The sequence below is a fragment of the Heptranchias perlo genome, chromosome 21 (genome assembly GCF_035084215.1).
Source record: "Heptranchias perlo isolate sHepPer1 chromosome 21, sHepPer1.hap1, whole genome shotgun sequence".
Taxonomy (NCBI): Eukaryota; Metazoa; Chordata; class Chondrichthyes; order Hexanchiformes; family Hexanchidae; genus Heptranchias; species Heptranchias perlo.
In genome coordinates this window covers 16,730,854-16,744,078 of record NC_090345.1, presented here as the reverse complement: position 1 = coordinate 16,744,078, position 13,225 = coordinate 16,730,854, and the positions used below count along the sequence as shown (strand labels likewise).

At 44.7% G+C, this 13,225-nt stretch overlaps 2 protein-coding genes across 2 annotated transcripts in view; one reads left to right on the top strand and one right to left on the bottom strand.

The window, feature by feature from the left end:
• LOC137340296 (docking protein 1-like) overlaps positions 1-1,772 on the bottom strand; it is a 29,909-nt gene extending 28,137 nt beyond the window's left edge. Inside the window, exons 1-2 of the mRNA XM_068002713.1 lie at positions 1,686-1,772; positions 585-881 (exon numbers count right to left, since the gene is read on the bottom strand). Of these exons, the coding sequence (XP_067858814.1) occupies positions 585-881; positions 1,686-1,742 (354 nt within the window). The 5' untranslated portion in view covers positions 1,743-1,772. The remainder of the gene's footprint in view (positions 1-584; positions 882-1,685) is intronic.
• Positions 1,773-7,825: 6,053 nt separating this feature from the next.
• Positions 7,826-13,225, top strand: part of LOC137340385 (pancreatic lipase-related protein 2-like) — a 29,056-nt gene continuing 23,656 nt past the window's right edge. Inside the window, exon 1 of the mRNA XM_068002805.1 lies at positions 7,826-8,065. Within this exon, the coding sequence (XP_067858906.1) occupies positions 7,826-8,065 (240 nt within the window). The remainder of the gene's footprint in view (positions 8,066-13,225) is intronic.

The following is a 13,225-nucleotide window of genomic DNA, read 5'->3' as shown; positions in this document are numbered from 1 at the left end:
TTTAAAAATTACATTCAAATCTCATGGTGCAACGCAGGGTAGGGCGACTGATCCATAACAATTTACTAGTAAAATAAGGTGTAACCTTAATATTTTTAAGAACAAATCAATATTTCATCTCTAGTCATCTAGTGGATGGGGAAAAGATGACTGAATCCTTGATGGTAGCATCCAGTCACATGCAGATTTATGGGTGGAATGTATCCATATTCCTTGGCGGACTAGTGATGCGTGTACTTCTAGTTCAGTCAGTATAGAACCAGCATGTTTTTTTTTCAGATAGACTAAGCTTTGTTTATGGATTTTGAGAAAACCTGAAATTTGGTGTTCTAAATCCTAATGTCAAAGAAACACAAACAGCCTACCCCACTGCACATTAGCTGTTCAAGATAAGATGCATATTGTGGCACTCCCGCAACACTGCACTCGATTGTGTGCTCAAGACCTGAAGATGTTTTAATGATGTGAAAATGTGTTGTATAAATATAAGTATTTTTTTCATTCTTTCTCTAGTGTGCAGCATATTTATACCATGATTATACGGCATGTAAATTATAACATTTTTTATACTCTATATTGCTTACCTGAAAAGCAGTTTCTGTGAGTTTCTGTATCCATTCGATGCAGTCTGATTTTTCAGTTAAAAATGTATACATTTTCGTGGTTGTCTCCACTGAGAAAGCGCTTGAATCCTTTGAGCAGTTTTCTGCGAGAACCTCAGATATTCTGATACAGTCGCTCATTCGAATGAACTTTTTGTCTATCCGTTTTGTAATCTGCTTCTCTGATAAACTTGATCCCTCTTTAAACTCAAAGTACTCAAGGCGAGCAACAGACTGATTGCTCTGGGAATAGAGGAAAAGCCAAACTCTCTTCCATTTCTGTGGGGGGAGAAAAAATGTGAATTCTAGTATACATTTTAAAATAGAATCAGGATGTACACAGATGTTTAACTTGCATCATTCATTTGAGAATGTTATTTAAAATAGTGCAGTACATATCTCAAAAAAGTAAATGTACACAATGCCTAATGCTGTTAACATTAATAAACATACTGATAATCAGTAAAGGGTAAAGAAATTAGTGGATCCAAGGATTTGACTTGTGGAATTACACATCATACGTGGGTAGACTTCGTCTGTTTGCATGCAATAACTTCATGCAGAAGCATTTAGCCAACTTTTTTTTAATGTGCTCCCCAAACACCCAACTGGATCACTTAAAACACGCCGATATATGTCACTGATTCGCAACGCTTTCACGCAAAATAAAAACATGCAACTCATCTCCCTCCCCAGTGATGACATTTTTAAAAATGCACGCTCATTTCTGACAATTATACATACAATGGATTTGCTTTCTCATTTAAAAGGACGGTGCTATAATTTGAAAGCAACGTGTATATAATTCGTATTCATGATGTCAGTAATAAAAAAATGGATCAAAGTAACAATAAAAATACCACAAATGTCTATAAAACTAATGTGATGTGCGTTCCTAGAAATGCACTTTTTGTTAGGAGATATCTACTGTTATCGACTCATTAGTTATAGTCTCCAGTATGTGAGGTCAGCAGGTGAGTCCTCGATCAAGGTAAGTTTGTCGCTATATCCCTGGGAAAATAGTTACATTATTATCCGTATCTAGCGCAAGGCATGCGTTGTGCGGTAAGTAAAGTCAGATACCTTTCTGAACTTCTGCTGCTGCATGTAGAGCAGGCCTTCTTTCACCGTCTCTTCCATGGCTGTTTATTACCCCGCATACCCTTTGTATGTAGTGTTCAATTCTTTTGTAGCGGATGTACTTGGTTTCCGCTTCGAGTTTCCGTTAGTTTCCAAATGCAAAGCACTGGCTCATACACCAGATGTGTTGCGGGCGGTGCTATATTTTCATTGTTTTCTGATATATATTATAATATTGAGGTACTTAGGGCAGTAAACAATGGATGCTGTGGCAGAGGAAATCTATTACTATTAACTGAGAGCTGAGTTTCGTAGCTTTGACCTTGCGAAAAGCTAAAATAAGCATTGTAGGAATAACTCGTCTGATGCATGCAAAGTGCAGCCCTACGGTCCCCGCTGTCATTAAGATGTACTGCCACTTTCACACTGATATAAAGTGGTTTTGGGTGTGCATGTAAAAGTGGCAGTATAACTCTTTAAACATGATAGACTCCCTCCCGGGCAGTAATTTTGACTTTGGATGATAGTGTAAAACAGGTGATGTCAGATCAGCCGCCCATTATACATCTCTCCCGATTTTCTTTTCACGAAGTTCATTTCTCAGAGAGCATTGTAATTCCAGCCTAAGTGTATTTATACTACGATGCTGGTTTTGCACCAAAGATAAAGTTGTTTGGATAAATTTTGGATTTCACTGCCCGGGCAGTAACCTGGTGGAGTGAATTGCCGGCCCTTAGTAGAATCTGTCTGATTTTCATTCCATTGATTTCAAACTACTTTTAACTAACACTGCAGTTATAATGTGAATGCAGCTTTTATGTCTTGTATGTCCCAAAACTGTCCAGTTCTGTCCCTGGTTTAGGTCAAGTAGTAGTTGATCCACCCCATCAGCAGTGAAACCAAACCTCTGTCTCTAATTCAAACTATCCAAGATAGACAATGTTACATGCATGTTCACACTTTGGGGTTGACTTGGACTTTTGGCCGACCTACCGACGGAGCATGCCGGCCGATAGCCCATGCCCATGGTGAAGAGTTGGCCGTAATTTTGAGGCACCGGCCTTATTAACAGATGGCCGGCGAGCTGCGGGGCACCAAGTGACCGAAAATGGCATTTGGGGTTCCAATGGGATCAATTTTCACTTCTATGGCCTGGCGCTAACGGCCTCAAAATGGTGTCGGTAGCCTTACCATCTCATTAACACCGACAAAGAGGCCAGCGACAGTTTGAAAGTGGCCTACCTCTAGGTGCCCAAAGTGCCTGCCCATAGGCTCCTTTTAATATGCAAAACCGGTTGCCAGGACCCCGATTGCTATTTTAAGTCGGACCTGGTCGGAGTGTGCGCTGTACACACTCTCATCAGTTCCATGGGCGATGGAGCCGAAAAGGCCTAGCCACAAAATGAATCTGGGCCGCTGCCGCCCCGGGACCCCCTCCCCTCGCACTTACCTTGCTGGGACGGCCTGATATTGGGAGGTCTCAATCCAGAGAGCTGCAGCGGGATGCCCATTTAGCGCCCCCACAGCTTGCCGACCCGATGTTAATAAGGCCAGTGCCTCAGAATCACTGCCATCTCTTCGCTGCGGATACAGGCAATCAGCTGGCGCACTCTGCCAGTTGGTCGCCCAAAAGTAAAAATTGACCCCAATGTCTTTGAGATGTCCCTTTCACACTATTCTCTGCCTCCATGCCTATTTATTTCCCTCTTTCTCTGCCATACCGCCTCCATGGGGAAGAGGGACAGGTTGTAGTTTTGATAATGGAGTTCCTGGTGTAACAGCACTCTGAAAGAGCACTAGAGGGGATGCAGATCCAATTAAAGCAGACCATGTTCCAGTTTCTAATCACGGGCCCCGATATTACCAGGGAGGTGGGATGGCAGCGTTGGGGGGGCGGCTGGGCGCGTGGGTAACCCGCCCAGTGAAATCGGTCCGTTCCCCACGTGATCACGGGTAACTTGAAGGCACTTACCGTGGCTTCCGGGTTTCCCATCATCAACCTGTGCAGCGGTTGTACTGCGCACCCACATCACAGGCTGTCAGCTGGAGCAGCTCTATTTAAAGGGGCAGTCCTCCAATGCTGCTCCTGCAGCAAAGAACCAAAAGTACAGAATGGAGCAGACCAGGGGAAAGGCTGCTTCCAGACTTACCGATGCCTCACTCCAGGTCCTACTAGATGGGGTGAGGAGGAGAAGGGATATTTTCCACCCAGCGGACGGGAGGAAGTGGCCTGTCTCGGCCTGGCTCGAGGTGGCAGAGGAGGTCACCAGCAGCAACGTCTCCCGCACATGGATCCAGTGCAGGAAGCGCTTCAATGACCTAACTAGGTCAGCCAAAGTGAGTACACTTACTCATTCTCCTACACTCCATCTTCCACATCACCGCCCCCACCCCACAACTCCTTCTGCATTGCCAACACTACACTATCACATCACTCCTCACACCCACTCAAACCTCATCCTCAACTTACCTGCACTTACTCACCTCCCCACTACTCATCCCACCACTACCACTCAACCCAATCCTCATACAATGTCATGGCTCTGTCTCATACTCACCCTCTGATGCATTTCTTTCATGGTCAGCCTCACCCAAACCAATGCATTCAGCGGTTGGCCATGTCACCATCCCTCACTCACGCCTCTCTACTTTCTCCCGTTACAGGAGAAGAGAGCCCAGAATGCACGGGAGAGGGCGAAGACCGGAGAGGGGCCACAACATCAGGTTGTCCTCACAGACGTGGAGCAGGAGGCTCTTGAACTAAGCCGCACCTTCGAGTGCCTGTCCGTCGGGGACGCCGAGACTGCCACCTGACAAACGTCGGGGGACAGAACTTTAACAATTAGCACTCACAATAGCAAATGATGTTAACATGCCTTGCCATCTTCAGCACCTCAACATCTGTCATCATGCTTAATATCGCCTTCTGTTCTCTTACTGGGCATTCAGCGACCACCATGACGGTGGAGGGCGATTCCTCAGAGGACCTGCCGGCCTCTGAGGGGGTACCGTCACATCTGAGCGAGCCATCCACCAGCACAGATACACAAACCTCGGTGGGTCCCCGTCTTCACTTAGTTGGGGTCGCACATGGTGAGTCACCACACACATGTGAGCACGAGCAGACATTGGTGGCAGGGGCAGCTGTGGAAAGTCCGCGTTGGTGGGAGCACTCTTCTCCAGGCTCTGTTCAGCTGGACACAGATGCTGAACCCTGGGCGCCATCTTTTAAAACAAGAATGATCGAGGGGCAGCAGCACATTTGCGAGGTGCTGGAACAGATGCCACGTGCGCTCTCCACAATCGCGCAGAGGATGGAGGAGTCCAACTCCTGCATGAGTGGAATGGTGGCACAGGTACAGGAGGGAATCTCTGAGATACTATCACAGGGACATGAGGGCATCTCTGAGATAGTGTCGCGGGTAAGTGCGGGAATGTCTGCGATGGAGGGAAGGCTAGCCTCCATCGAGCTTCAAGCACGGCTCACCAATGAGTCCATTGAGGCCCTGACAATGGCCCTTCGGACTCAGGATGAGCAACTTTCTGCCGCCTTAAACAGGCAGGCAGATACTCTGGCACTGGCCTTAAAAAGCGTCACACATGTCCTCCAAACTGTCGTCCAGCAGGGTGGTAGGAGTGATGTGGGCCTGGCCTAGGAGAGGGATGATGGTGAAAGGGGACATGGAAGTGGGGACACCACTCAAAGCGCTCCCACGTCTCACCCGTTGCCCCCCTCTCAACCAGTACCCGCAATGCTGCCTCCTCTCCAGGTGGACGAGTTTGCCCCTGCACAGGTGCAGGTGGAGCAGTCTTTGGAGGGGCCCTCATGGGCACCGAAACCCAGAAGGCGTAGGGTAAAAGCATCTAATCGGTCAGGGCATGAACAAGAGCAACCTGCCACTACCTCTGCTGCAGCCACAGGGGAAGCACCATGTAGGAGTACTCATAAGTGCAAGGTGAAAATTTTGTGAGCACAAAGGGGATGCACAAGGGTGTTTGACGGTTTGTCATGTTTTTTATTTATATTTAATTTTTGTTAATGGCAATTAAATATTATTATTGTCACCACTACTGCCACATCTTGGCCACTCTTGACTGGCTTGTCCCTTTCATGAGGTTCACCATGAACACCCACACTTGATGCCACCCATTGGGTCACTCTACAGTGGGTGTATGTGTAGTTGCACGACTATTTTGTGCAGGTGCCTGTGGCGCAACATTGTGTTGTGGAGCTCCATGTGGCGGAGGTGGTCAGCATGCCTGGTGAAGCTGGTGATGTTGCTCGTCCTCGGATGAAGTGATGAATGCAGCTATGGTGCCCCCCCCCCATCCTGACAGTGTGAGTTTGAGGAGGTCCGCAAAGTAGGTAAATGTGTTTGCACAGCAGAGTTTAGGGTATAAATTAATAATTTTGAGTGGAAAGACAAAGGTGTTGCAGCCAAAACTTTGTCTGAAGTGACAGAGTGCCCTGCTGCAATAAATGAGGTATTCCCCCCACCTGTCAAATAATCCTTTGCATCTCCCACTGGCTGCTGGCTGAAACACGTTTGTTCCAATATGGAGTATTTCCCACAGCACGGGAAACACGCTGAGGATCCTTCAAAGTTGCACCCCTGCCAAAATCTCCACTCAATGAGGTCTGTCAAGTACCTCAAGTATCTAAATAACAATGTAAAGTTGCATCCCGCCGGCTTTAATTGCTGGTGGGAGTCCTGCATGCGGGAGCTGCGTGCGCACCCGAACACATCACCGGGGAACCCGGAAGTCAGCGGGTCGGAGCCGGGCTCTGAACCCGCTCCGGGATTCCGCCATTTTAGGAGCCCCCCCTCCCCTAACACACCCATTGGCCCCACTGTGTCTATCTCCAGCTGTTGCTAATAAGATTTACTGCGTGAGGATAATGTGGGGTCATTTTCTGAGTATGCGCTGGTGGTGGGAAAACCTCGCATGCCACCAGTGTATATCACAAAATCACTGGCAGTGCACCTGTGGTTTTTCCACAAGTGCAGCCAGCAGGTGAGGCTCACGGCCATTGACTTGAACTCGGAAAATTACCCCATAGCTTTTCCTGCTTTCATAGCTGTCATCCTTTTTTTCAGATGACTAATTGTAGGTTCCAGGATATCAGCAGATGACTCTCAGAAGAGGACTATATCTGACAGAGAGAGTCTCCAGAGCTAGGATGCCATTGCCATGCCTGAGACTAATAGAGGAGCATTGTCTAAAGAAAGTTGTATGACGTGGTGCAGATGAGTTGAGGGTGTGTGACCTACCATAAAAAATGAACAGACTTTGAGAGGCTCATATTATAGGGCACCCCAAACTAATTCGGATACCAAAATCTCTGCTTGCATACAGTTTATTTTATTGTAGAGTAAATAAATTTATATACCTGATATTTAGCCTGCATTTGGGCATTGGTAAGAGGTCTCAAAAGAAGCAATTTGAATAGTAAACCATGGTCCCCCAAAAGCTGTCTTTGAAATTGGCTGACCTATTCAAATGACAGAGGACTAAATTACTAATAAAAGATGAGCAAATCATGTGTTCAGGCCAGTTACTTGGCAGATTTTTTCTGAGCATGATAGGCCATCTGCAAGTTGAGGGAATAGAATACCTTAGAATTGATGTATGCTTTTGGATTGACTTATAGTGACCTTATCTCCCATGGGTATAGTCTACCATGCCCAGGAGAGGCAAGCAATAACATTAAACCTTTGCTTCTGGCCAGCTTGCCTCACATTCTTGATGAAATAAATGGACCTGCCAGCATTCCAGGACAGTGAATCAGCCAGCTTCTTAATGCTATTTTAACTTTTATTTTGTTCTCTTAAGGTGCCACATCCAATCCAACCTTAATAGCAAAGACCCTGGGGATTAAATTGGATAACTCCCTAAAACGTGTGTGGGGAGCAATTAACCCGCTCCCGATTGGTGCTGCGTGCTGTTTTAAATGATTGATGCATGCAGCCAGTGCTACCTGCACTGTTCATTGGCTGCATGCATCAGCAGGGGGCCCGATATCATGAGTGGCTGGCACTACTCAAAGGCAGCCTGCACCTCTTAAACGGGAGGTGCATTGTGGCTGCGAGAAGTGGCGGAAGTCAGTTGTGAACTGAATCTGTGCTGTAATATATTGAAGAATGGCTGAACATGTGAGAGATTGTGCACCAAAGTTCTCTGATAATGCACTGGAGGCCTTGGTGCAAGAGGTGGAGAGAAGGAGGGATAGCCTGCATCCGCAAGAGGGCAGGAGGTCCTCTAGACATATGCTCATGATTCAGTGGGAGGAAATAGCAGAGGAGGTCAATGCCAGGAGCATAGCTCCAAGAACATGGATACCGTGCAGAAAGAAGTTCAATGATTTGACACAAGTTGTTAAAGTGAGTCATGTTCAACTCCCAGAGGAAGCCCTAGCAGACCACCCATGTCTGGAAGCACTATATTTTAAGCACTATATTTTTCTCAGCACTATATTTTAACTGCCACTAAAAGTACTGCAAGATCAGCCAGACCACTCCCTGTAGAGTATTGAAACTTTAGCCAAGCAGAGGAAACCTCCAAAAGCGTGTACAATTGCACCAGCAGCCAGAAGAAATGATCCAGCAACTAACCTGTAAGCACTTCATGATCCCTTTAAATAGCGCTGGTTGGGGTCCTTCATGCCGTTTAATGTCGTGTTCAGTGGTGCAAGGTTAAGACAGGGTGTTGGCTGGAGCATGGAGTTGCAAAATGGCAGCAGTGGCTTCAAATCAACATTTCACACTGATTCGCATCATAATCGCCCTACTCTGCATGTTGCCAGCTGTTGTTAGTCACGTGCGCACAAACTCCTTTACCAGGATGGCGTCCTGTGCCCTTCCCATCGGAAGTATGCACGTGCATCTTGGACCCCATTTTCGAGACTTAGTTGGTCGCATAGCGCCTAAAAAATGGGCGTCGCACGGCCGAATTTAACCCTTCCCATGTCCTAAGCTAATTGTGCAGTTTGGTTGACCCTCTTGACTTAGAACCATTTCTTGATGTCATTGAGCCATCTAGGTCTCTGTGTTCCCTTTACTCTATTTTCCATCCATTTGATGTCAGTAATCTAATCTGAGCTGCTCCTGTGATTCAAATAAGAGCCCCATAATTTCTACTGGAACCATAGAATCTTGCCATGGGTAAGCGCAGGTTGGAATTTTGGATCAGCATGGACATGTGCCTGAGTTGCTGTGCACTGCAACATATGACAAGAAAAAAATGGGACAAAGGGAGGTTTGCCTGCCAGCTGGCATCAGCCTCCTTGCGAAGGAGAAATTATGTTAATAAGATCCCTCACTGAAACTCACCTTATTTTATATCAACTCCTGCTGCTCACAGCACCCAAATAAAATGAACAAATTAGTAAACTAGTCACCTGACCTGCTGTAGTTGGATTCTTAAAGCTACCTTTTTCATTGAGAAGTTATGTATGTTTTAATGGAACTGTTGATACCTAGTTGCAGTTTGCTCCCAGCATGAGGTTAGTTAGATATGGAGACCACCATTTTTGCATATTTCCTATGGACCTGGGATATTCCATTTACTCTATCCACTACCTCCATCCATGCAGCTTGCACTTCTGCTTTCATTGCAAGGTGATCTTTCAATCTAAAAAGCACCGCCCTTTGTTATACCTCCTGCACAAGCACCTCCAATGCATAGAATCACAGAATCATAGAAATTTACAGCATAGAAGGAGGCCATTCAGCTCATCGTGTCTGTGCCGGCCGAGAAAGAGCTATCCAGCCTATTCCCACTTTCCAGCTCTTGGTCCGTAGCCTTGTAGGTTACGGCACTTCAAGTGCATATCCAAGTACTTTTTAAAATGATGAGGGTTTCCGCCTCTACCACCCTTTCAGGCAGTGAGTTCCAGACCCCCACCACCCTCTGAGTGAAAAAATTTCTCCTCAACTCCCCTCTAATCCTTCCACCAATTACTTTAAATCTTACTGAAAAGGAGGAGTCCCCCCACTAAATTGCCCTTTACCTCCATTAAAAATTTCCAGAAAAAATTATCAGTCTAAATAATCACACTTTAAAAGTTGCTGCCTCAATGGAAATTCTATCCCCCAGCCAACTGTTCATCTGACTTGGCTCCCAGCACTATGGGGCCGTGAAAAAGGTGGTTTAGGTTCCTGCCAGCAAGAGGCATGAGCCTCATTAGTCCATGAAAACATGGTCCTATGTCGTCAATAAGATCCTTGTGCACTTTTGAAGTAAAAATGGGCAGAGAATGCATTACACATGCTCTGCCTGTTGGTACTTGGCACAGAGCAGTCTAATTAATGGTCCTTAAAGGGACCATTGCAGGCTGCGCAAAAAATTGTAAGAGATAAAGATTTTTAATGATTTTTATGGGGTCAGGAAGAGCATTAATGCTCCTCTTGTCCCACATAAACTCCCCTGATGTACATTCCTCCAAGGCCCTCCCTCACGATTGCTTCCCCCCATAATCTACTTGGACTGACTGGGTTCCATGGAGAAGCTACCAGATTTCCCATTCTCCCCAGTCGGCGAGCTGTTCCAAATGCACGAGCAGCTCACTGACGGAATTCTAATGAGGCTCCTCCATGAATATAGTTTGGGCCTCCAAACTGATTCAATCAGGTGGGCAGTGTGCTCATACTGCCTACCTCTTGCCTGATGGAAATAGTCACTTCAAAGTTGACCCCCATGTTTCACACCCACATAAAGCTGTCAACCAAACCCTACCATTTCATTATCTCGATGATTGTTACCAGGTTAAGCTGTCAGTTGGTTGAGCAGTTTGTTGTTAAACATTTGTTTCACTGTTGGTATTTGTCTTTTGATTGCAGTTACCATCCCGATTGATTTTACTGTTGAGATATATGAATTAGTGCATATATTCAATTGAGCACCATCATCTGTTATGATAGTTTTTGATCTTCCCAGTTTTTTTGCCAGTGACCTTTTTTATTTGCTTTTTGTTGATTTTAACCCACATTCTATGCTCATGTAGCTTATTGTAAACTTTCTACTGGCTCTGCAATCATCACTACATCATTGGCATATCAGATCTTCACCAGCTGCCATTCACCTTGATGCCATTGTTGGCATCTATCAATGCCTCACCTAATTATTTCTGAATAGATGCTGTACAGGAATGGAGAAGGCATTTTCTATTTTTTTTACATTTGTTTTATTTTCAATCTAATTTTGTTTTAAAATCTAATTTTTCCTTTTATCCCACACCTTCCTTAGATCTGATTTGTATTCCTAAGTTGAAACTTCACTGATAAAATTTAGCTGAAAATCAGTTTCATAGATGAGTGTGAATTTCCTCGGAGCTCCTCCTGCTCCACATTGTAACTTTGGAGGAAGTGCAGTGGAAAATCCGTTTACGTGCATAAATTGGGTTTCCGCCACACTCCGTCAAATTACGGCAGCAAAGTGGGAGAAGCTCTGAGAAAATTCAACTAAGGCATTCAACCGACTAAATCTTGGGCCCTCAAGGACTGATCTGATTAAATAACAAACTGAATGATGGTTTTTTAAACCAAAATCAGGCACTTCACTCACAGATCATTTTTCAGCGCCTAAGGGAGCAGACACCACCAAAACAATATTGGTAAAGAAAGAAGAAAGAACTTGCATTATTATAGCTTCTTTCACCAGCGAATTCAGTATTTTTGAAGTGTAGTCACTGTTGTAACCTAGGAAAGGCAGCAGCCAATTTGCACTCACCGAGATCCCACAAACAGCAATGAGATAATGACCAGATAATCTGTTTTACTGATGTTGGTTGAAGGATAAATATTGGCCAGGAAAACTCCCCTGCTCTTCTTTGAAATAACGTCAGGGGATCTTTTATGTCCACCTGAGAGGGCAGAAGAGGCCTCGTTTTAATTTCTTATCCAAAAGACGGATCGGTGAGACGTTAAATGGTATCCTTAATAGTTCTAATGTACTTTTGTTTTGCTTATCCATGTCCAGCACTGCATCTGAACTAGACAAGAAAGTACCTTAATCTCCCAAGGATCCTGCTAAGGGGTATTTATACTACAATGGTAGTATCAATACAAAGTGACTGCCTCACACCAACACTAAAGCTTTGTATTGTAAATATGGAGTTAAGAGTCTGATCTGATTCCAGAGTGAAGTGGAATGAGAATTCTTCCTCGGGGAGTCTCACTTTGCCTCACTTCAGAGTCAGATTGAGCCTTGACTCTGGATTTATACTTCAACTTTAGTGAAGCAAAACTACTTCCATTGTAATGTAAATGCATCTTGAACATGGAACTTTACTGCATAATAGAGTTAGCAATAAGGAATTTAGCTGCAACATATAACACCATTCCTACAGACCAAATATCCTTCCTTTAATTGTTAATCATTTTTGATGTTTGTTTCAAGAATAAGGTGTGAGATTTTATTACCATTGCAGATGGTATACTCCCTACAAATTATCTAAAAAAAAACAAATGATATAGCCCCGTAGTTAAGCTTAATCTCAAAAAAAGATCTTTGGCAGTGCCTTTTCTTAAACAACAAATAGGAATGGTCATAAAATCAAAGAAGTGCTGGAAATACACAGCAGTTCTGGCAGCAACTGAAAACACAGCTTGACATTTCAGGTCAATTTTCCTTAACCTAAATTGAATTCTCTTGCAGCAAAATTTTGTTTAACAGTAGCATATCTTTATGTTTTATTGACTTTTTGTGCTCATCATAGGATCATAAATCATAGAAACTTATGGCACAGAAGGAGGCCATTCGGCCGGTTGTGACTGTGCCAGCCGAAAAAGAGCTATCATGTCTAATCCCACTTTCCAGCACTTGGTCCGTAGCGTTGTAGGTCACGGCATTTCAAATGCATATCCAAGTACTTTTTAAATGTGATGAGGGTTTCTGCCTCTGCCACCCTTTCAGGCAGTGAGTTCCAGACCCCCACCACCCCTGGGTGAAAAAAATTCTCCTCGGCTCCCCTCTAATCCTTCTACCAATTACTTTAAATCTATGCCCCCTGGTTATTGACCTCTCTGCGAAGGGAAATAGGTCCTTCCTATCCACCTTATCTAGGTCCCTCATAATTTTATACACCTCAATTAAACCTCCCCTCAGCATCCTTTGTTCCAAAGAAAACAACCCCAGCATATCCAATCTTCCCCATACCTAAAATTCTCCAGTCCTGGCAACGTCCTCGTAAATCTCCTCTGTACCCTCTCTAGTGCAATCACATCTTTCCTGTAATGTGGTGACCAGAACTGTATGCAGTACTCAAGCTATGGCCTAACTTGTGTTTTATACAGTTCCAGCATAACCTTCTTGCTCTTATATTCTGTGCCTCATCTAATAAAGGGAAGTATCCCGTATGCCTTCTTAACTACCTTATCTACCTGTTCTGCTACCTTCAAGGATCTGTGGACATGCACTCCAAGGTCTCTCTGTTCCTCTACACCTCTCAGCATCCTTCCATTTATTATGTATTCCCTTGCCTTGTTTGCCCTCCCCAATTGCATTACCTCACACTTCGCCCTATTCAATTCCATTTGTCACTT